The 22,982-nt window shown below is 42.1% G+C and overlaps 1 protein-coding gene across 1 annotated transcript in view; it reads right to left on the reverse strand.

Moving 5' to 3' along the window:
- ADAMTS12 (ADAM metallopeptidase with thrombospondin type 1 motif 12) overlaps positions 1-22,982 on the reverse strand; it is a 160,837-nt gene that overhangs the window by 38,197 nt on the left and 99,658 nt on the right. Inside the window, exons 7-13 of the mRNA XM_051643449.1 lie at positions 22,630-22,779; positions 18,661-18,804; positions 17,830-17,974; positions 13,461-13,553; positions 13,099-13,244; positions 12,087-12,256; positions 2,803-2,936 (exon numbers count right to left, since the gene is read on the reverse strand). Coding sequence (XP_051499409.1) covers positions 2,803-2,936; positions 12,087-12,256; positions 13,099-13,244; positions 13,461-13,553; positions 17,830-17,974; positions 18,661-18,804; positions 22,630-22,779 — 982 coding nt within the window. The remainder of the gene's footprint in view (positions 1-2,802; positions 2,937-12,086; positions 12,257-13,098; positions 13,245-13,460; positions 13,554-17,829; positions 17,975-18,660; positions 18,805-22,629; positions 22,780-22,982) is intronic.

Below are 22,982 nucleotides of genomic sequence, written 5' to 3' on the forward strand. Positions count from 1 at the left end.
GTCTTCAAACTGTATTTTTGCCAAATTAGCATTTTGCAATAGAAAATGCATGTTCTTGAAAAGACTTCTGTTCATCTTTATTTACTGTTCATGTTTGTTTGAGTGGGTGCACCTACAAATAATTTATCTAGTTCAGCCTGTGAATCAGACATTTTGAAAGTAACATCAATGAGCTTATGTCCCTTGTGAGCACTGTGCAGTGTAAAAATCCCCAAATGCTGAACAAATTAGCTCGGAACCATTGCACTGGTTCTAGCAAATGAGACCTGCAACAGCACAACAGTTTCATTACTTTCCTGCCTTTGGGGTGTCAATTAGTTTTTCTGCATGGGCTATACTCTGTATCAGCTCAGTCACAATCAGCTCAGATCCTTCCCACTTGGCCATACACTTCCTTCAGGCAACATATTTATGGCATCAAAATAAGACATCACTATGACATGAAGAGAATCCCTTTGAAACATAGCTTTTCTCTGATCAGACATCACCTACCTATGTGGCAGGGTGGGGTGCAGGAATCCTCAAGAAGAGGGTACTTGAGACAAATGTAGCAGGGCAGGCAATTTACTGTGTCACAGTAAATAAAGCCTTCTCTTAATTTCCTAGCTCCAGGGTGTTGCTGGTGGTGCAAAGAATGACCTTCATATCTAGCAATTGGGCCTCATTTCATAAGGCCATTAATGACCATCACAAAGTGAATATTCTCGTGTCAGAATAAACAGCTCCCACAGTCATTCACTCTAAGCACATTTACATGAACTTTAATTTCCGGGCCATGTCTTGCTTTCCCGTTCCAGCGAATATCCCATTATTTTTGTCAACCATCAGATTAATTTCTAGATGCTTCCTCCTCCTCTTTATTTGCTTTCCTCATTCTTCTGATTCTCCTAGATACTCAATAGGTATATTCTCTAATACTGCTTTAAACAGCCAGCCTCAAAATTCTGACAAATTGCCCAGTAAAAGCGATCCCAAGATCCCCTTTATGGCTTACAGAACAAGAAATAAAACCTCAGCAATTAGGCTCTGATTCTTTTGCACACATATGGTCTTGAGCGCTCTCTGCCAGTGAAACATGCTGTGCTACAGCAACCACTGTGTGCCATAGCATGTGCAGAGCAAATTAGTATCCCTCCATGCAGCCCCATTGCCCAAGAGCCCTTTTCACACACCTGAGGCTAGCTGTATTTCTGGCCCCAGCAGACAGTGCAGAGGCAGAAACGATGACGCGAATTGCCTGGCTGCATGACAGGAAGAAGAAACAATTTCTTTCCTGCTGCTCCATGACTAAAGGGAAAACAGCCAGAGATATTACCCTTTTGCCACTTGCAGAGGGATAGACTTCTGTGTCAGATTGGCAGCAGGGGTCAGATACAAAAAGTCCTTGCTGTCACTGAGGATACAGCCTGGATGTACTACTGCAAAATATCAATGTTCCATGGATGTCACACTGCACTTTTAAGCTCTTCTTTCCATTGGTCTCCCCACTTCTTTCCATTGGTCTCCATATCACAGCCCAATGTCCACTGGAAGCAATATCTTTGCTTAGTAACACAAGGGGAGCAACTGACAGCTCTAGTAAGAATCAAAAGCACAATAGTGATGGATGATTTAAAACACATGAAGATAAGGCATGTGCCTTAAAGATCTTCTAAATAAAGGGGGAAAGGCTGCATTTAAAAGATGAGTGTGGAGGACTACAATTAAATAGCAAATTAGTCATAGTATAAAGATGATTTTAGATTAGATTACTGACAGATCTTGTTGACCTCCTCCACTCAAAGCTGTTCGTAAGACAGGCAGGAGTTTAAGAAGGTACCTGAAGGAAGGCCAGGGTAGGTTAAAATACAATAAATATGGACCACATAAATGAACACGATTTTGTAAAGGAATGAAACAGAATCTTACTGAAGTCCCTTCTAGTTGCATTTTTATATAACTCGATAACTTAAGACATAAAATCCCAAGCACCCTATGATAAGCTAATATAGTTTCCACAAGACACCAAGTTCTGCTTTTGTTTCCGAAGATGTTAAAAGCAAAAATGCTATCAGGCTTCAAGGGGTACAGGATGCAAATCTTCACTGTGAACAAATTCATCATAGTTGTAAATTAATTCCCAGAAGTACCCATTTCTTTCATGAGACATTCACTAAAACTGGTGTTAAGACATTGGGTGTAACTGCATTTACAGAACACATCTCCAAATGCCACAGATGCACACATCATCCTAGAAACCTGCAATCAACATGCAGGATATGCAGAGAACTTTATACTTATTCTTCAATAAACAGAACATTATTGAATGATGTACTCTGTGTTTGCCTGTTATCTCGTACAGCATTATGCAATTTACTACTGTAAACCAAAATAATTGTTACTGTCTTCAAGTGCAAATGTCTCACCCTATTACAAGTCAGTTCAGAACCACTACCTAATATGTAATGCTTTAATATAAAAAAAGAGTAATGACATCAGCTATAACTCTAAAACTAGAATTCTTTGTGAAAACATCTCATCAAACACATTTCTTAAACGAATGTTTTAAAAGAACAGAAGTAGGGAGCAATTAAAAGGTACCAGAAGTAATTAGCACTCAGTCTAGTGGATTCATCAAAAAGGATGGAAATTACTCCTATGTCTATTTGGAAAAGCTGTTTCTATAAACTTGTCCCCATGATCATAAAAAATGTGGTTAAATGAGGCAACTGGCCTCAACCCTTCAAAAAGTTTGTATGAAGATTTTCCCACAACTTTAAAAAAGAAAATATAGAGAAAGAAACATGCAAACATACCCAATACCTTACACATGCCATTAATACAGGTATCTCGGCTGTGCCTTCCTTCAAAGCAAGGGGTACCATCAGTGACTGCATCAAGCATCTTCTCTGAAAAATGGCCGTTTATTGGGCGACAGTGGAGCTCACAGGGGTTTGCTGAAGAGGAAAACAAAGACACTTTCTCAGAAAATTCTTCAGTGGGACACTGAACTGTAACGCACAGGGAATGACAGTGTCTTTACTGCACCAACCACTCACTTTCCCTGGCAGTTGCTGACAGAAATGGCCTAATTAGAAGCAGTTAGCAGGGCGAGGGCTGCTGTGGCTAACTCTGTTGCTGACAGAGTGACACAGGCCTCTTAAATGTCACTTGTAGACTGCTAGCAAGCAGCTGGAGGCAGACGCCCTCACGCCTCCATGTTCTCCATGCTGGTAGGTTAACAGACAGCTGGCTGAGTCAAGCAGTAATGAGGCCCTCAGCTGTGATGGAGAAAGGAATGGGAAACAACAAAATGGAATGTCATTAGTGAGGGGGAAGGAGGAATTTAAGGGTAAGATTGTCAAGGATGTTGACAAGGAACAGTTTTCCACCAGCTGATTATGGATTTCAGAGTTAATTTATAACTGATCATCACTGCTGCCAGCTTCTCTCAGACAGGACTCAAATGGTTGCTTCTGATCTTCTGCCTGTCAGTAGAGTGTCATTCAGCTCTCTGCTGGCACTTCATACACTGGGCTTTTTTCCTGTTTGGCAATGTAAGAAATGGTGATAATATTGGTGAGTCTGGCACACCAGGCTGTTCTTGGACAGAATCACAGAATCATAGAATCATCAAGGCTGGAAAAGACGTTCAAGATCACCAATTCCAACTACCCACCCTACAACCCATAACCACTAAACCATCTCCTGAAACACCACATCCACCTGTGTTTTTTAACACCTCCAGGGATGGTGCCTCTAACACCTCCCTGGGCAGCCTGTTCCAATGTCTCATCACTCTTTCTGTGAAGAAATTTTTCCTAATATCCAACCTGAACCTTCCCTGACACAACTTGACCCCATTTCCTCTTGTCCTACCACTAGTCACCAGGGAAAAGAAGCCGACACCCACTTCACCACAACTTCCCTCAGTCTCCTCCAAGCTGAACAGTCCCAGCTCCCTCAACCTTTTCTCATCATACCTGTTCTCCAAACTCCTACTTGCCTACAGCTTACTTGTCCTTCTCTGCACCCTCTCCAGCACCTCAATGTCCTTCCTATACTGTGGTGCCCAAAACTGCACACAGTGCTCAACAAGGTTGAGCAGAGGGGCAGGATCACCTCCCTGGTCCTGCTGGCCAAACTATTCCTGATACAGGCCAGGATGGTGTTGACCTTCTTGGCCACCTGGGCACATGCTGGCTCACATTCAGCTGGCTGTCAGTCAGCACTCCCAGGTCCCTCTCTGCTGGGCAGCTCTCCAGCCACTACTCCCCAAGCCTGTAGAGCTGCTGGGGGTTGTTGTGGCCAAAGTGCAGGAAGGACCCAACATTTGGCCTTATTGAAACTCATACAATTGGCCTTGGACCACCAGCCAAGCCTGTCCAGATCCCCCTGCAGACCCTCCCTGCCCTCAAGCAGATCAACACTCCCACCCAGCTTAGTGTCATCTGCAGACTTACTGAGGGTGTACTCTATCCCCTCATCCAAATCATCAATAAGGATGTGAAACAGGAGCAGCCCCAGCACTGGGCCCTGGGAAACACCACTCGTGACCGGCCACCAACTGGATTTAACTCCATTGAACACAACTCTTTGGGCCCAGCCATCCAACCAGTGTTTAACCCAGCAGAGAGTGTGCACACCCAAGCCACGAGCAGCCAGATTCTCCAGCAGAATGCTGTGGTAAACCTTGTCAAAGGCCTTGCTAAAGTCAAGGTAGACAACATCCGCAGCCTTCCCTCATCTAATAAGCAGGTCACACTGTCATAGAAGGAGATGAGGTTAGTCAAACAGGACCTGCTGACTGGGCCTGATCACCTGGTTGTTCTGCATGCACTGCATAATGGTACTCGGGATGATCTGCTCCACCAGCTTCTCTGGTACTGAACTCAAGACTGACAGGCCTGTAACTTCCCAGATCATCCTTCCATCCCTTCTTATATATGGGGGTAACACTGGCTGATTTCCAATCTGCTGGTAACTCTAAAGTCAGACAGGACTGTTTGTAAATGATAGAAAGTGGCTTGGTGAGCACCCCTGCCAGCTCTTTCAGCACTCGTGGGTGTATCCCATCCAGCCCCATAGATTTGTGCACATCTACAAGGTGTAGCAGGTCACTGACCATCACCTCCTGAATTGTGGGGGGATCACTCTGCTCCTGGTCCCTGTTGCCTAGCTTAGGGAGTTGGATTCCCTCAACATAACTGGTCCTGATACTAAAGACTGAAGAAAAGAAATAATTAAGCACCTCAGCCTTTCCTCACTGTTTGCCACCATGTTTCCTCCTGCACCTATTAGGGGATGGAAGGTCTCTCTGGTCTTTCTTTTGTTAATATTTTTATAGAAGCAACAGGGAAGTGAAAAACTGTAACAAAAGCAATCTGTGGGCCTCTGAAACAAGATTTTCTGCAATGGACTAGGCTTCATCTAATTCATTCATGGAGTGAGAACTGCTCTGCCTCATAAATACTGGTCCTTGACAATGGGAAATTTTTGAAACTCCAGCTTTAGAGAGTCAAAGGACAAAAGTCTGATAAATAAGTTGTGTAAATGGAAGATGAGTTAGAAACTAAACCAGGGTCAAACCAAAGACAGGTATAATCACTGCCTTTACATCACTGCCTGGAAACCTCCCATCAGAGCCAGAGCTATCTGACTGGAAAAAAAAAATCATCCACTGTCATATTGATGAGGTACAGTAACAGAGGACATATCTTGTGGTTTTGGTCTATTGCAAGACCTCATTCTTGGTGCTAAAGCAATTTTCATATGCTCAGCAAGCTGAAAGCTTTGCAGAGCACGCTCATGGACTGAGGCTGAATTCAAGGTGATGTGAGTCATATTCCAGAATATTGATGGAGATGGAGCTACAAAAGAATCTCAGGCAAGAACATAAAGTTTGTCATCATTATGAGCCCCTCTGTGAAAACTGCCAGCCATTCATCCATCAGTTGTTCTGGCAAGAGCTGTCATTGTAAGTGATGCAAAGCAGTTTTACTTCAATCTGCAGAAATATTTTCCTGGCCGTGTGGCTAATTGGATTACTTAGTACTCTAAATTTTGTTTCACCTTGTTTACCTTCTCAATGCACCATTTTTTATACAAAGGGCACAATATCCTTATGGAAAGGAGAATCCCAGAATTTCAGCTCATCTGTTACCTGCTGAGAATTGATCCTGATGAACACAGCCTTTGCATAAAGCCATTTCAGCTTTTACATTGTTTGTAATGAAGTATGTAGAACAGCAGTTTGATATCTGTACCTCCTCCCTAGCTGCGTGTTGACATAATAAGCTAGACAGTATTCAATCTTATTTCAAAAATCACTGAGCAAGAAAACATATTCCTGTCATAATCACAACAGTCTAAGTATGCAAGTCAGAAAAAGTCTGTAGATAAAGATAACTCCCTTCCTAAACCATAAGAAGTAAAAATAAATAACCAGCAAACTTTCAGACTTGCAAAGGTTCATGATTCAAAGAAGGGCTTTCTAGGCATGAAAGTCTCCTGGTTTTCCTAACTGTATTAACTGATCTAAAATTAGATGCTACCTGTGCCCAAAAATTTTGTATTGCTTTTCTTCCTATCAGTGAGCTTTAATGAAAATAAGAGGATATTGCTCCCTCCCCACAAACTCGATCCTATCCAATATTTATACACCTGCCATCATTCTTCAAATTACTTTGATACTTCATCTGCACTGAAGGAAATTATCCTAGCACTGTACCAGCCATTCATTTTCTAAAATTATTTACTTATCTTTTTCAGGGCCTTGATGAAAGATCAGGGCTCCATTATTCTAGGACAGTAAATAAACCTTAGCAGAATCAGCCACTGTCCTCAAAGAGTTGAACATTTTAAACACAAAAAAGATACAGATGTAGAAAGAGCTTTTTATCTCTTATTTTCAGTTACAGAACTGAAACACAAAGAAAAGAAATAAATTTCCTGAAACGATGGAAGAGTTTGAAAGCAAAGACTGGCATTGAATTTTGATTTTCTGAATTGTATTTCAGTCCTGAATATTAAAATTGGCTAAACTGAGATCAAGATAAGCACCAGGGTTACTCAGAAAGAACTCATTAAAGGAGATGCTTTAGTTTCTGTTGCTTCAGGAAATCTGCTTAATTCATTATGAGATTTTAACAAAAAGGCTGTCATCTTAAGTAACCTTTTGGCCAAAATACACAGAAATTGTTGCAGTCCAGCAAATGTGTGAAATCCTAGGTCAAATCTGTGAACTCTCAGCAATGGCCATGCTCACACAATACTTGTTCAGAAAAAGCCCACTGAACTCCCATTTAAACAGAGCTGATTTCTGCCTAGGTAAAGCTGACAGTGTCTTACCCATCCTTCCACACTAAAGTAGGAGCCAAGCTACTTAAACTGCTCCTGCTGAGATTGTATTTATATCTACAATGATAATATTAACACCTCAAACATTCTAGGTAACCTGTTGCAATTTCTAACCAACCATACAGCAACGAAGATTTAATGTGTAACTTAATGTTCCCTCCTGCTTTTCTGGCTGTTTCTGCTTGTCCAACCTATCTTGTATGGATAGGAAGAACTGCTGGATCTGGCTCTCTCTAGGGATTTCTACACAGCTTGTGTGGAGGGGGTGAGAAGCTGCAGCATGAACTAATAGCAACCAAAACCCTGGTGCGAAAGCAGAAGACCTACATTCAAACCGAGCCGATAAAAGCACAGGATCCTGCTTTTCAAAGTCAGTTAACAGAGGCACAGAACGCCTGGGATCTCGGCAGCTTCTTCCAGACCCAAGCAAAACACTGCAGAGAGCCATGCAGTCTTGCTGGCCTCTATCTCTGCTAGCTGAGGGATATGCATGCTACACACCCTTAGAAACTCCCTTCAAGTAGTTGACATTTAACTCACTCTATATTCCCTTTTCTAGAGCAAAGCTTGCTTTTTTCAACCTTTCTATTAAAATATGTTTTTCAAATAATTTGAGTTTCATGTTGCTCTCTTGTAAACCTCCTCCAGTTTGGCTGCATCCTTCTGGCAGCAGTGTGCTGCTCCTAGCAGGACATTAAGGTTTTAGCTCAGGTGCCATCAACACTCAGCAACATAGAAAAATGACATCTTGTTTTTTATCTGTAGTGCCCATACCCTGCATCAAAACTATGCTGCTGATTTGAACAGAGACAAGATCAATCCTCTAATATAGGAGAAACTCAGATGCAATGGAATCCAAAGCCACAGAGCTTCCGTAAGCTCCTAGTGACTTACTTGTAATCAGAACAGGACTGAGGAAGCCAGCAAAGCTAAGAAAAATCCTAAAATACATGTGATTTTTCTCCTCCTGTGTACACTATAGCAGAGTTCAGATTCACCAAGTATAAGCATAACAACATGAAGATAACTAGGAAGGAACCTATTCCCTTTCTGATCTATATTTGCTGCCCTCACAACTCCCATGAGTTGGGATGCAGGAAAGCGCTAGCTTAACCTGACTGAGAAGGATGTGATTAATGTGTCTGCCAGCAGAAGATAAGCCTTCGATATTTCTTCCTACTTCAGGCCTATTCAAACCCACACCTCTGTGGAAACTCTGCACTGGATAAGGAAATCCAAAACAAAGAAAATTGGAAAAGAAAATTAACAAGCACAGACAAAATGGGGGAAAAAATCTGAGGTGAAGCTACTTTATCATTTTAAGCAGGCTTGGAACTGGAAAATAGAGTTTCCACTTCCAAGGAGTAGCAGCAGAAACATCATCTCATGCTCTTTGCTCAGCCCTGCAACTGTATCAGTACAGATCGTACTTGATACACAGACATATTTTGGAAGAAATATGAGATTCAAAACACTTCAGCAACATAACCCCTATCTACCAGTACACGAGATGATCCTGGCACTGATTGAAGAAAGAAAGGTATTTGTGTGACTCAATACACAACTCATACTTATTACATGGACATTAAGCCCTGAGAAGCGATCAGTTTCTGACAAATGTAATTTGTCAAACAGTATGAAATAAGTAAATATGGGGTCAGCCTCATAGCAAGAGAAGTAGATAAGCACCCAAGTCTGACTAAAATGTCAATGTAGGGTCCTGGGTAATGAGAACAATTCCGAAAATACTCTGGTCAGAGCTGCTGGATGCTTTAGCCACCCTTGAACCTGGAAGTCCCCTTCACATTGAGATTCAGGGATACTTGGGTTTCTGTGCTCTGCAGCAAATCCACATGAACTCTATGCAAGTTCCCCAAAAGGCCCAAACAGAAGCGAAAAATCTCAGTTGGAACCTTCAATATAGTTTAGCCTAGGTAGCAGTGAGATGTCATTCCCTGCTTTCTGCCAGCTTCCTTGTTAAAGCTGCTTGTTGCATCTCACCTCATATTAAATCATAAGCTATTCAAAAAAGAGACTTTGTCCTCTTATGAAGCTACAATTTGCACAACAGAACAGGACATTATAACAAGTGTTTAATTACGTGACATTCATTAGAACTCGCTTACATAAGCTATGAAATTGAAGCCAGGAGAGACAACTGAGACCATTTAGATCATGTACTATTTTCCCAGCAGGATGAAGGAATACAAAATGTCTAAAATGTCACAAAATGTTCAGGGCTTCATCTTCTCAACTAGGTATTTCCACATAAAAACTGTTATGTGCACTCCAGGTTTGGGAAAGCTGGATGGTATTTTCTTTTCCCCTTTTATCCCATGAGCATCATTAAGAGGATTTAAAATGCCTGATAATAAAACACAAGCCAGAACTTTCTTGGCAGCAAGTTAAAGTAGTAACACAGTGCTGTGAAAACTCTTTGAAATTGCATTGCACTAGTTAAGGAGGAAGGAAGGAAAGCTGGTGTACACTGAGAGATTTGTGTATGTAGAGTGGACATGGTGATTAAGCCCCTAAAGCCCTGAAACTTTGGCTCTTTTTTGTGTGGGGTTTAGGAGATGCTGCTGGTTTGCTTTTGTTTAAAGTATTGGCTTGTTTAGGAAAGCCAACGTCACCCCAGTGTTCAAAAAAGGCAAGAAGGAAGACCTGGGTAAATATAGGTCAGTCAGCGTTACCTCCAACCCTAGAAAGGTGAAGAAACAGTTTATTCTTAGTGCCATTTCAAAACATGTTGAGGAGGGTTATCAGGAGTAGCCAACATGGATTCACTAAGGAGAAGTCATGCTTGACCAATCTGATAGCCTTTTATGATGGCATAACTAGAGGACAGATGAGGGGAGGGCAGCTGATGTGGTCTACCTTGACCTTGGCAAGGCTTTCAACACTGTCTCTCATGGCATCCTCACAACCAAACTTGAGAAGTGTGGACTGGACAATTAGGTCCTGATCTAACCTAAATATGAGAAAATACTTCTTTACTGCAAGAGTAACAGAGCACTGAACAGGCTGCCCAGGGAGGTTGTGGAGTCTCCATCCCTGAAGACATTCAAAACCCATCTGGACGTGTTCCTGTGTGATCTGCTCTAGGGGATCCTGCTCTAGCAGAGAGGTTGGACTGGATGACCTCCAGGAATCCATTCCAACCCTGACCATTCTGTGATTCTATGATTTTGTTTAGGACAAACACAAGAAAGGCTCAATCACATAATGATGATGTGAGATGAGGGATCAGCCCAAGATCTGGCTGACTCCCCGCCTAAATGAGTGTTTCCAGGAGACCCTGCTCATCTGAAGAAGTCAGGATTTTTTTAAGTTAGAGTCAGGCAGCAACTAAACACTTCAAATGCTGTTAATGGAATGTAAGAATGAAGTTGCAAACATTAAGGACCTCAGTGATCATGAAGGAGACATCTAACTGTAGACTGAAATTCTGACTGTTGAGAAAACAGTTGAAAACAGTCCAAAAGCTTTTTAAGCCACAGAAAAAAAATTGCTTGGTATTTAAAGGATTTTGCAAAAGGTCAGTGAAACCCAGGATACTCCACATGAAATACATCAGGCTCAACAACCCAGAATTTTAAAGGTAAGTGGTTTGTCTGTAAAGCTCCAATTAAGTCTATCTGAAACATGGCACGACCATTGGCCTCCCTTCCAGTGTGCAGGAAGCATTTGATTCATGATTCTTAATGCCCTTTAAAAGCAGACTGTCCACAACAAATGCACAGGCAGAACTAGCAGTTCTGTAGCACTGTCATAGAGAGGACATGAACACAACCCTTCGGTGCTACACGTGAGTAACAAATCCTCCCAAGTGCAGTGACAGGCAACTGCAGAAAAAGGTTTATGAACTTGACTTTGGACTAAACTGTAGGCTGTTAGCATTTACCATGGTTTGTTTTACTGTATGCCTTTCTGAAAAGTCTTTTCCTGTCAACCATATTTTCTTCCAGCAGAATTTTCCTGGAAGTCTCTCTGCTCCACGTTCATCTTCAAAAGTGCATTTCTTAGATGAAATTGAAACAGTACCTGAAATTTAGGAAACATGTTCAGAACTGCCTGTAGCTGTGAAAACTCACTGAACATGCTGAAAAATAATCACTAGCAAACAAAACTGAAAGCTCAATCTTGAGCTTCACTACCCTAACCAGCTTAAAATATAATGCTAGCTTCTACTGGATAATCTACTCTTTACATTTATGCATACATAAGGAACTGAACCTGTTGAGGTATTACTTAATCAGTGAGGTGCCAGGTAAAGTCACCATGGAGATTTGAGTTCAGAAATAGTAAAGCCATGTTTCTGCAGCTGAACAGCTCTATTTACTGGGTGCAGTGATGCCTGCAGGCCCAAACATGAAGCTCTGCACTCCACTACTTTACTTATTGTTCTGTGGTTGACACTGGAAAAGATGGTCTGGGTCTATACCAGACCATCAGTATAGATGTGACTTCAAAGGCTTTTCTTAGTGCAGTACCTTTCCAGGAATCAGGATAGTTACACTCACAGTCATTATCACTAGAACTCTGCTAAAACATTTATGTGTAGAGAAGAACCACTGCCTTTGTGTGCACACAAAAGGCACACCTGCATTTGGAGGCACACCAGATTTTTCACTCTAATGAAATAAAAAGACTTATAATTCAGCAACTCCTTGCTCTCATAGAGGCTTCCTGTAAGTCTGTAAATCAAACTTTCTATACATGATATGAAACAATTTGTAGCTATGTACCTGTGTTATAAACGGGAACCCAGTGGTAGAATTCATTCTGGTAGGGAACTGTATCAAATTCACTGCACTGCATCTGTCGAAAGGTCGGCAAGCCCTTGCGACAGGGGCTGATGTTACACATGCGGTAGCGCTTCCTCTCCCCAGTGCAGTAGTCTCCTCCAAACTGTGGTCTAGAAAAGGAACACTGAGATGAGGATGTGAGCTTCTGGGTAAAAAATGGTTATAAAACAGCAACGTCTTTCAGGTTACAGCGAGATTAACATGGTGAATTCTGAATCCTTGACAGAGCAGAGATAATGTTCACATGTTCAAGTATCCAAATATGTCAGTATGGAATTAAGACATCTAGACAAACCCTGTGTCCCAAAGAAGTACTCTGTATGCAGCCCAGCTGAGGTCACAACAAATTACCTTACCAAATGAACACCCCCAAAATACCGTATTTTCCAGAATGTTCGAAATTTCTTCCAGAAAAGTCAAGTGATTTCTGCTTTTAGTGATTTCTGAAAATGGGACAGGGTCTTTCCAAACAGAAATATTTATTAGAAAATTCTGCTTTTCATGTTCTGTACCTATCAACTCATGAGTCTGAAGCTCAAAACAAAGCTGATGACTAGAACAAAACATGAAAGGAGAGTCCTTGATTTCCCTCAGGAACAGATTGCTAGCTATTGTCCTCACTCAGGATTTCAGGACATTTATTTATTCATGGTGGTATTATTAAAGCAACATTACTATTATTTCTGCAAAGTCTGAATGTTACATAACAGGACTCTTCTGATTTTGTGTAGAAATGAGCTCCATGGAGGGTAAGGATTAAAGAATGAAATGATGACTGTAAAAGGTGAGCCATCTGAATTCCACATGGGTATGCTTATCTGGGAAGGAGAGGTGTTCAGTGTCTGTCTTGCTGTAGCATCTGCTGAAAAGTCTGACAATAGAGTTTCCAACATTGTAAGTACTTCCAAAGATCTTGAATCAAAGGTAAGAAAAGTCTGTGCACTCAGCTTACTCTGGATTATCACATGGTCTCTCTGCACTCTGAACTCCTGCCCCACACGTCCTTGTGCAATGGGACCAGGATGACCAAATGCCCCATCCGCCATGGATTGCTTCGGGAGTCTTGCCTACTGTAATGCACTCACCAGAGAAGCACCACTGAGGAGAGAAGAGAAAGGACAAACAGCTTAAGGAAGCCAGTGGCAGGCAAAATGTTATTGTGTATTATTTGTTATTTCACTTCCTGAAGGTCGAAAACTTCAGTGGAAATGTAAATGGAGACTTCAGAGAACGCCCCTCCTTCCCACAAAGCAATGGTACAGCTACTCATGGCTCCCCTGCTGCTCTTCTGCAGGCAGCACGGCCCACACGCACCTTGTTTTCTCCACACCGCGTTCCATCTGCAGCTGCATCCAGTTTGGAGCGGCAGGAGCCTTTCACTGAGCACCAGAGTGTTTGGCAAAGGTTCTGGAAAAGAAAGAAAACTGCAGCAGTCTGAAGCAGAGCTGAACTCCTGTGGTTAAGGTTTTCAAAACTCTCCCACAGTTTCGTATATCCACTGACAAAGCCTTTCAATAAGTGCTGCATTTCCAGAGACTGATGTTCAGGGTTTTCCACAAGTTAGGATCCACCAGTTGTCCAAATTTAGGCACCCCTCACTAGTGTACAGGGAGGGACTATTCAACAAATGCAAAAGAGTGTATACTTTCTGTCAAGTGAATTACCTGAACTACAGGAGTTTAAATAGTCTCCTCATTGGCTGACCAGCTCCTAGCTACACACAGGAAAAATGGGTTTACAAAGTTTGGCCAGTTCTATAAGGACAGGCTGAGGGAGTTGGGGTTGTTCAGCCTAGAGAAGAGAAGGCTCTGGGGAGACCTTATAGCACCTTCCAGTACTTGAAGGCGCTACAGGAAAGTTGGGGAGGGACTTTTCATCAGAGAAGATAGTAATAGAACACGGGGTAATGATTTTAAACTGAGAGAGGGAAGATTTAGGTTAGGTATTAGGAAGAAATTCTTCACTATCAGGGTGGTGAGGAACTGGAACGGGTTGCCCAGGGAGGTTGTTGATGCCCCATCCCTGGAGGTTTTTAAGGCCAGGCTGGATGAGGTTTTGTGCAACCTGATGTAGTGGTAGGGTTCCCTGCTCATGGCAGGGGGGTTGGAACTTTATGATCTTTAAGGTCTCTTCCAACCTTAATGATTCTATGATTCTATTCTATTCTATTTATAGCAAAGGTGAACAGAGTTTGCATTATTTTCACTTGATGTGTACTAATGAATGCAATGTTCAACTTTGCATTGCTGTGTGCCTGAAAACATAAGGTGGAATCAAATGTTAGAGAAGCCCAGTAACAACGTCATGTCTCCAAGTACACCAGCCAGGTTAATATTCATGGATGTCCCAAAACCGGATGATGAAAAAGAGATCAAAACACAGGTCTCTTAAAACATCAGTCAAGCAGACAGCAAAGGAATGATCTAAAAGGAGCAGCTGAGGCTAGCTGGCAGAGAATAAAGCCTCAGAGGCCGGGTAGAGTAACTCTGGTTAGTGAATGCTTGCATATAAGTTACTCAGAAACTGATGCCAGTCTATGCAGTACACTGCCAGTAAAGCACAGCCGATCAGCTGCTGCTCCCCATGCAGTGATCAACATCACAGAAGCGAGAGAAACTCCTGAGAGTCAATAAAACTATCAGGGTAAGAAACATTACAGCTACCTTGTAACAAGACTTTCTTGTTACACTCAACCAGAACCAGGAGAGTGAGGACCAACATCGAAGGCTATTCCCCCTCCTCGTTTACATGCACACCAGCTTCTCTTTCGGTTGGCACACAGGAGGTCTGCATGCTTGGGAACTCCTGAATGAGGAGGGATTTGTGTGGAAAACCACTTCCAAGTTGGAGAAATCAAGGGCATGAGAGAGACTGTGCACTCCCAATGGGAACAGCAGGAGCAGAAGCCCAGGGGCTCTGGGCCATGTCTTGGCTGAAGGTGTTTGAACCGTGGAGTTCAGCACTGGGAGAATGAACAGAGCTGGTAGCAACTGCAGGGACAGCTGTGAGCATCATCAGAGAAAAGAGTCAACAAGAAGAGTCCCCTGAAATCCACTGGGATTCTCAGGGCAAGTATGCCAGGTTTGGGAGCCAACACAGAAACTGGGCACAGAAATCCAGCCCCAATGAGCTACAGCTACGTTTGGACGAGTGTGAAAGCAAAAATTGGCTGCTGGCTTCTGACCTGCTTCTACTTAAAATAGCCAAGCTTGGGCACAGTCTATTTTGAGAAAATTTACTTCTATTTAATTTCTGCATTGCATATTCACCTTAGTTTTCATCTAGAACACTGGAAACAAAGTCGATAGTAGAGACCACCTCAAAGCACTCCGAATCTCCAGATGAAATGCAGTGTCAGGTGCGTTGCATTTCAGCTCATTTAGTTGCTTTCAGGGAACATACACAAGTCAAAAGCTCCTTTGCTATTTCCTATTTATAGTTGAAGAGTAGCATCACTTAGCAAATCCTCCTGAAGCTGTCACTGTCAGGTTCTTAAGGCTGTGCCTTAAGGCACCTAAGTGTTCTGGATGATGAATTTTCTTTCATTATTAAATGAATCCATCATTTTTAACTCTCATATATAGAATACATTTTGGGCTTTTTAGTGTGTAAAGTGCACTCCTGCACTTTGCTTCAGATACCAGAAAAAGGCACAGAAACTAAACACAGCTTTCCATTGACTTTTATTTTCATGAGGTACACTCACAGATTTCAAAGGCAAGAGTTTATAGATTAAATTCTTTAGCTTTACAATAATTTTTACATAACAATCTCCATGTTTAAGAGTCTTTTTCCATGTTTAAGAATCATGGAATAACAGCAGTACAACAAGTACTGCTTACTGTGTTCTTTTGGAGGTAACAGCCAGAAACTCTTTACCTACAGGAAGCCATGGATCTACCTACCACTTGGAAAATTCTTTCCTCTAATCTTTATTTTTTTACTATTTTCCTTATTATAGACAAGATTTGCACTTCACAGGATGCTAAAAGGACTTACTACCTTAATGGTTTGTGGAGACCACTGTCTGAATTCTAAACTTCCATCTTTTTTAGGTGCAATCACTGAACCCTGGGGCATCTTCAGTTACATGCAGTTTCTTCTCTCAAAAATAATCTATGGATTGAATCTATGTATTGAATTCAGTCAGACTTTAAAAGTTACAGAACAAAGGTAGCTTGGTGAGTGAAGGAGTATTATGTGTATAGTGGAAAGGTAAAGAACACTCAGACATCTTAGATCAAATGCCTTTACTGGTCACTCAGCATGCCAGGCAGACTATACTGTTCACAACCCCTTTACTTGACAGTGCCACTACATGGCTGTCCAGTAAAATGCAAAGTGAGATTATACCAATTAATTTTCTGACATATGTCTAGCTGTAAAATTGGTTAACCAGGAGATGTTGGATGTAAAGGCCCACTAGGTTCAAATGCAACAAGAGACAGAATGAACCAATACTGAAAAATTACATTTCATTTTCTATCTGTACCAAAAGACAAATTACAGAACTGAGGAAAGGGGAACAGCAGGTAATGAAAGCAATCTTTCAATACCTGCTTCAGATTCAGTAGTTGAAGTTCAGCATTGGTAATGATGTTATCTATTAAAGTTGAGCAGATGAATCAGAAATAACCTCCCTAATAAAAGGGTAGATGAAGATACACATAATTATCTGAATGGAATAAACAGTCAACATCAGCAGTCCCCAACCCATAGTTGTGCCTACAGAACACTCCAGCACTGCTGGCAGCCATAGCACCACTTCTGCGACAGCCCTGTTCAACAGGGGAGCAAGCCGCATGCTGTCTGCAATGTTTGCTGCATATTGCTGTCCAAAACACAGCAAAACTAGTGATCACTTAGCTAGACTGGCACTTGAAACCACTGTTTCTGAACTGCTCTATGTAGAAAAATGCTGCAAGGAGCCAAATAGCTCTGGACATGCTAAGTACAAATACCATACAACTGCACCTTAGCTAATACAGCCTGTTAAGTCTGCAGTGGCTTCCAGCTGCTGTAGAGAGTTGTGCTACTGTCACTATACCGCTCCCTTGCATCTCCACACAACACTGCTTTGCTGTGCTACAAGACAAACCCCAGGGTACTTTGTAAATTACATATTTCCACATAAAAATCTCATGTTTACTGGGAAAATGAAGATTCTTCAGGGTATGTGGACTGAAATTTCCTTCAACTAGTTAAGACCATCGAGAGTGTAAAAAACCAAGACATATGGGAAGAGAGTAGAACCCCACTTTCTTCAGAAAACTCCTCCTGGAACTGAAGATTTGTTTCCGGAATGATTTGGTCAGTTGAAAGCTATAAGCATCTGGATTTTTAAAATGAGATTTGAGCTGCATTGATAATTTACCCAAGATCAGCATTCTAAGTTTAAAATAAAAATCACTCTACTTCTGAAGGACAGGCATTTCATCATAGATAAACGGTCAGCTCCCATGAAGGTCTTGCAAAATACAAACTAAACAGTGCAACACCTCACTTCCAGAATCTGCAGAGCAGAATTAAGAGTGTTAGGCAATGCCTTCACTCCACTTCTAGCTTATGAAACTCTGAACATGCAATTTGTTGTTAGCAACTGAGGTTCATCGACTGCACCTCCACACCATTCAAGAAGCTTAAGTTCTTACTAGGAGAATGAAGAAAAACACACAGCACTTACATCCACATCTTCACAGAAAGTAGCATTGGAACCATACTGAAGCTGGCACTGGTGATGCACATCATAAATCACTCCAGGAGCAATGATTGGGGACTTCAAAACTTCTTTTTTGGGGATATCATCCAGACAGAATCCCCACCCACGGCTAAAAGACAAAAACTGTGTATTAAAAAACAAGACAAAACAAAACCAAAATTCTTTTTTGACACTTGTATACAGACTTTCAAGATCTTATTCTTAATGGTAGTGTTTTGTATATCCTTTGAAAATAATACTTCCAGATTTCAGCCAAGATACACTGCTGCTAACAAACAGAACTCCACCTGGTTAGGGAGGGTTACAAAGGGAAAATACAGTGTGTCAAAGTGGAAATATTATTAAGTTGTTATGTCATGCAGAGTGACTTCAGAGCACACCACAGCCTCTGCTTGGAATTATACCATACTGCTGCTCTTTCAAAGAACATAATGAATTTGAACAAGTCAAGCACATCTAATTATGGCCAAAGGCAAGTTTACTGATGTTTCATGAGACTCCCTGATGGAAAGGCTTTTTATCTCCTGGTAACTGCAACAAGCTGCAGGGTGCACCAAACCTGAGCCATTATAACAATTTGAGTTCCCTTCCAGAATGCAGGAATATAATGGAGCTTTTCCCAAATACTAAGTGAACATTTTGCCTGGGGTATGCCCTCTGTGGGAACTGACTCAAACACACCACAAAAACCTACTTCCAGTAATGCAGTAATACAGGATTTACATTAAACTCCACATAAACATCTCATACACAGTTGTACTAATTTCAGGAAAATGCTACAACCTGATCACTCACTCTAGGAAACGTGTGATGTATTCCTTGCTGCACTGTGACCAGGTGAGTGGAGTAGGATCATACTGCAACTGTCGGGACATAATATACAGGCGTTTTCCAACAGGTTCACAGTCATTCTCTTTCCCATCGTGCTGGATACCAAAACTGCAGATAAAAAACAACATCTAATAATACAAGCTGATAGGCTGTATCACAACACTTATCTATGGGTTCCACACTATGCTTAAAAATACACTAGCATTGCTTCTTCCATTGGTGGGCTGTAGATACCTTTTGCTAAAAGAAAACATACAGAAGATCTGATCCCAAGCCTACAAAAAAATCTACATTCCAACAGGCTTTCAAACATGTCTGTTACATATAGCAATATTGTCTGGCACAACAAAAAGAACACACATTCCAGAGACTATATTCAGGAGTATTATTAAGAGTCAAACCACCATTGTACAGTTGGGCCAGGAACCACAGTTTAAAAGCTCAGGTATGTTAAAGCTGCTAAAGCAAAGAGCTTCCTAGATCTTGGATCCCAGCTATTTGGACCACTTGAACTAAGATCAGGCTTTGCTACACTCTGTCTCATAAGCATGTCTCTATTCCTTGTGAGGGTGGTGAGACACGGAACAGGTTGCTCAGGGAAGTTGCAGAAGCCTCATCCCTGACAGCATTGAAAGCCAGGCTGGATGGGGCTTTGAGCAACCTGGTCTAGTGGGAGGTGCCCCTGCACATGCAGGGGGGTTGGAACCAGATTATCTTTAAGGCCCCTTCCAACTCAAACCATTCTATGATTCTGTGATCTATATGTCTTTTAAATACCTCCAGGGATCGTGATTCAACCGCCACTCTGGGCAGCTTATTCCAGTGTTTTATTACCCTTTCTGTGAAGACATTTCCTCTAATATCTAATCTAAACCTCTCCTGGCACAACTTGAGGCCGTTTCCTCTTGTCCTATCACTTCTTACTAGGGAGAAGAGACAACCCCTGTCTCAGTACAACATCCATTCAGGCAGTTGTAGAGAGCTATAAGGTCTTCCTTCAGCCTCCTCTTCTCCAGGCTAAACAACCCCAGCTCCTTCAGTGGCTCCTCACAAGACTTGTCTCCAGACCCTTCACCAGCTTGGCTGCCCTTACCTGGACACGCTCCAGCACCTCAATGTCCTTTGTATAGTGGAGTGGCCCAGAACCAAACATAGTACCTGAGGTGCAGCCTCACCAGTGCTGAGTACAGGAGGACAATCACTGCTCTAGTCCTATGGGGCACAGCGTTTCTGACACAGGCCAGGATGTCATTGGTCACCTGGGCACATGCTGGCTGATGTTAAGCTGGCTGTTCACCAGCACCCCCAGGTCCTTTTCCTCTGGGCAGCTTTCCAGCCACTCTTCCCCAAGCCTGTAGTGCTGCCTGGGGTGGTTGTGACCCCAGCACAGGACCCGGCACTTGGCCTCGTTGAACCTCATACAATTGGTCTCAGCCCATTGATCCAGTCTGTCCAGATCCCTCTGCAGAGCATTCCTGCCCTCAGGCACATCAACACTCCTGCCCAACTTGGTATCGTCAGCAAAATTACTGAGGGTGCACACAATCCCCTCATTCAGATCACTGATAAAGACACCAAACAGAACTGGCCCCAGTGCTGGGCCCTGGGGAACACCACTGGTGTCTGGCCACCAGCTGCACTGAACTCCACTCACCACAACTCTTTGGGCCTACCAGCCAGGTGGTTTTTTATTCAGCAAAGTGTACATTAGTCTAATCCATAAGCAGCCAGTTTCTACAGGAAAATGCTGCAGGAAACAGTGTTGAAGACTTTACTAAGGTCCAGATACATGACATCCACAGCCTTTCCCTTGTTCACTAAACAGGTCAGTCACCTTTTCATAGAAGGAGAGTAGGTTTGTGAAGCAAGGACCAGCCTGTCATAAAACCATGTTGACTGTGCATGATCACCTGATTGTTCTGCACATGCTGTTTAACAGCACTCAAGATGATCTGCTCTGTAACTTTCCCCAGCACCGAGGTCAGACTGACAAGCCTGTAGTTCCCTGGATCTTCCTTTCAGCCCTTTTTGTAGGTGTGGGTCACATTTGCCAGTCTCTGGTCAACAGTAATCTCCCTGGTTAGCCAGGACTGCTGGTAAATTACAGGAAGTGGCTTGGCGAGCACTTTGGCCAGCTCCCTCAGTACCCTGGGGTGTGCCCCATCTGGTCCCATAGACTTGTGTATGCCTAAGTGGTGCAGCACTTAGATACATGTAGATGTTGACACCTACACTATTAACACCTGAAGGTGTGTAAGCCATTGGATAAGTCACTGAAAACTGACTCAGGTCATGATTTAGTCATGGAGCAGACAAAGGGAGTTCAAACCAAAAGACTTTTTCTGAAAAATGTAATTGTACCATGACTCAAATTTTCCAAGAACATAATTTCAGTCTGAATCAACTTCAGTAATAGGTCTGAGGTAAAAAAGCATGTTTGTCCCCTTACTGACAGGCTCTTTTTCCATGTACAGGGTCTGTTGACACAAGACAGGGAATGACTAGAGAGACAGTATAGGGAAGAGCTCACTTTTGGAATCCATCTAAGGAATGGCTGCCCGGCTTTTTTCTCATTTTTTTTCACCTGTTTTTACAGGCTTTTTACTGCCCGTATTTGAACTTTTTCACATACATACTCTAACCTGGCTTGACAGTTGGATGGTTTAAGGTTAACAACAAACCCTACAGTATTCAATTTTCTTTGCGGAGACAATTCTTACAGGCAAGGCCTTGCACCACTCGTGCAAAGGCAAGGACAGTGGGTTACCAGCCAGCTAGGTTAGACCAAGATAAAGCTGCACACAGCTCTATGGGGAATAATGTCTTCTGACAACTAGTGTTAATGAAAAAAGCTCCCTGTTGGCAGATGGTTGTAGGACAGTGTCATCCACTGACTAAACCCAAAGCACCCAGATCCAATTGTAATTATTTCAGTGTTATTTACTTACACTATGTCCTTTCTGGCAATTGAGACATTCTATCAAGAAAGCCCAATTAATGGGTGACAGAATCAATACCTGAGTCATCTTTCTATCAGATTATTGTTATTACTACTATATAACATCAGGAAATACAGACTTCATCCTGACTGGTGGGTGGTTGGGTGCATAATGCAAGTAATACAGTTGTACACACAGAAGTGAACTTATCACTTAGGCCAAGCAATACGGTCCAGCTGAAAAGTGTAGGCATTACAGCCAAACAGGAGTATCCATGGGATAGGCCTCTATCCCAGAGCAAACAATTCAGTGTCAAAACAGACTAAAAAACCCAGAATTTTTTAAAGTGAGTTTAATAACAGCCAAAACACCCTTAGAAACTGGTCATACTGAGAAAACTAGTTTCCAACAAAAATACCCAATCATAAAAAAGCTTAGCCCACTCCAAAGTCAATGCCCAGGAACTTTAGTTGACTTGACCTAAATGTATCCACAACAGAAATATACAGAAGATACCAGTTAATAAGAAATACCAAAAACTGACTTTTCTTGTTCGTCAGAAAGTCGAACAAAGATTTGGTGTTTCTGTGAAGTTTGACTGCTTGAATAAAAAAGGGTGTCTAGCTAATCTGCAATATTGTAATACCCTGATACAGGGACACAGGTATGTTTTATTTAAATAATCTGGATTGATTTGGATATAATCCAAAGTTACTCTTCAGAAAATCAGCATGATTAAGTGATGCTTTTCACGGATTAATTTTTCCATCCTCATGCCCTAGCACATTTTATTAAAAGGGACAGACTGATGAGCTGTAAATACAAAGGTCAAAGGCTTAAGAACCTCTTCCTTACTCCTTTGATTAGAGAAAACATACAACTTTGATTTTAGTAATAGATACATTAACTCATTTTGTTTCGCTCGGACAACTTGAGTATTACTGTAAAAATGATAAATTAAACCCAGCTAGGTCCCCTTCACTTTCAACATTACCTGTGCCCAAGTTCATGAGCAATAGTGAAAGCCAAAGGAAGGCCGGAATCTTCGTTGATGTTACAGCTTCTGTGAGGCTGACACATGCCTGACAGATGAGACAAACCTAAGGTTTCACACGGACGATTCATGCCAGCACAAATGTCCTTTCTAGAATCACAAAAGAGATGTGCCATTTAAATAGCTTAAAACCAGCTGCAGAGTGTCACTTATGCTGGGTGGTAAGCCTCCATCTTACAATTTGTAAGCACTAATTTGCATTTTAAGCAAAGCATACTGCAACAACATGCAACAACAACATGCACTTGTTCTACTACTACCCTATCATACAGCTGTAATTTCTAGCCAATACT

The sequence above is a fragment of the Apus apus genome, chromosome Z, assembly GCF_020740795.1.
Source record: "Apus apus isolate bApuApu2 chromosome Z, bApuApu2.pri.cur, whole genome shotgun sequence".
Taxonomy (NCBI): Eukaryota; Metazoa; Chordata; class Aves; order Apodiformes; family Apodidae; genus Apus; species Apus apus.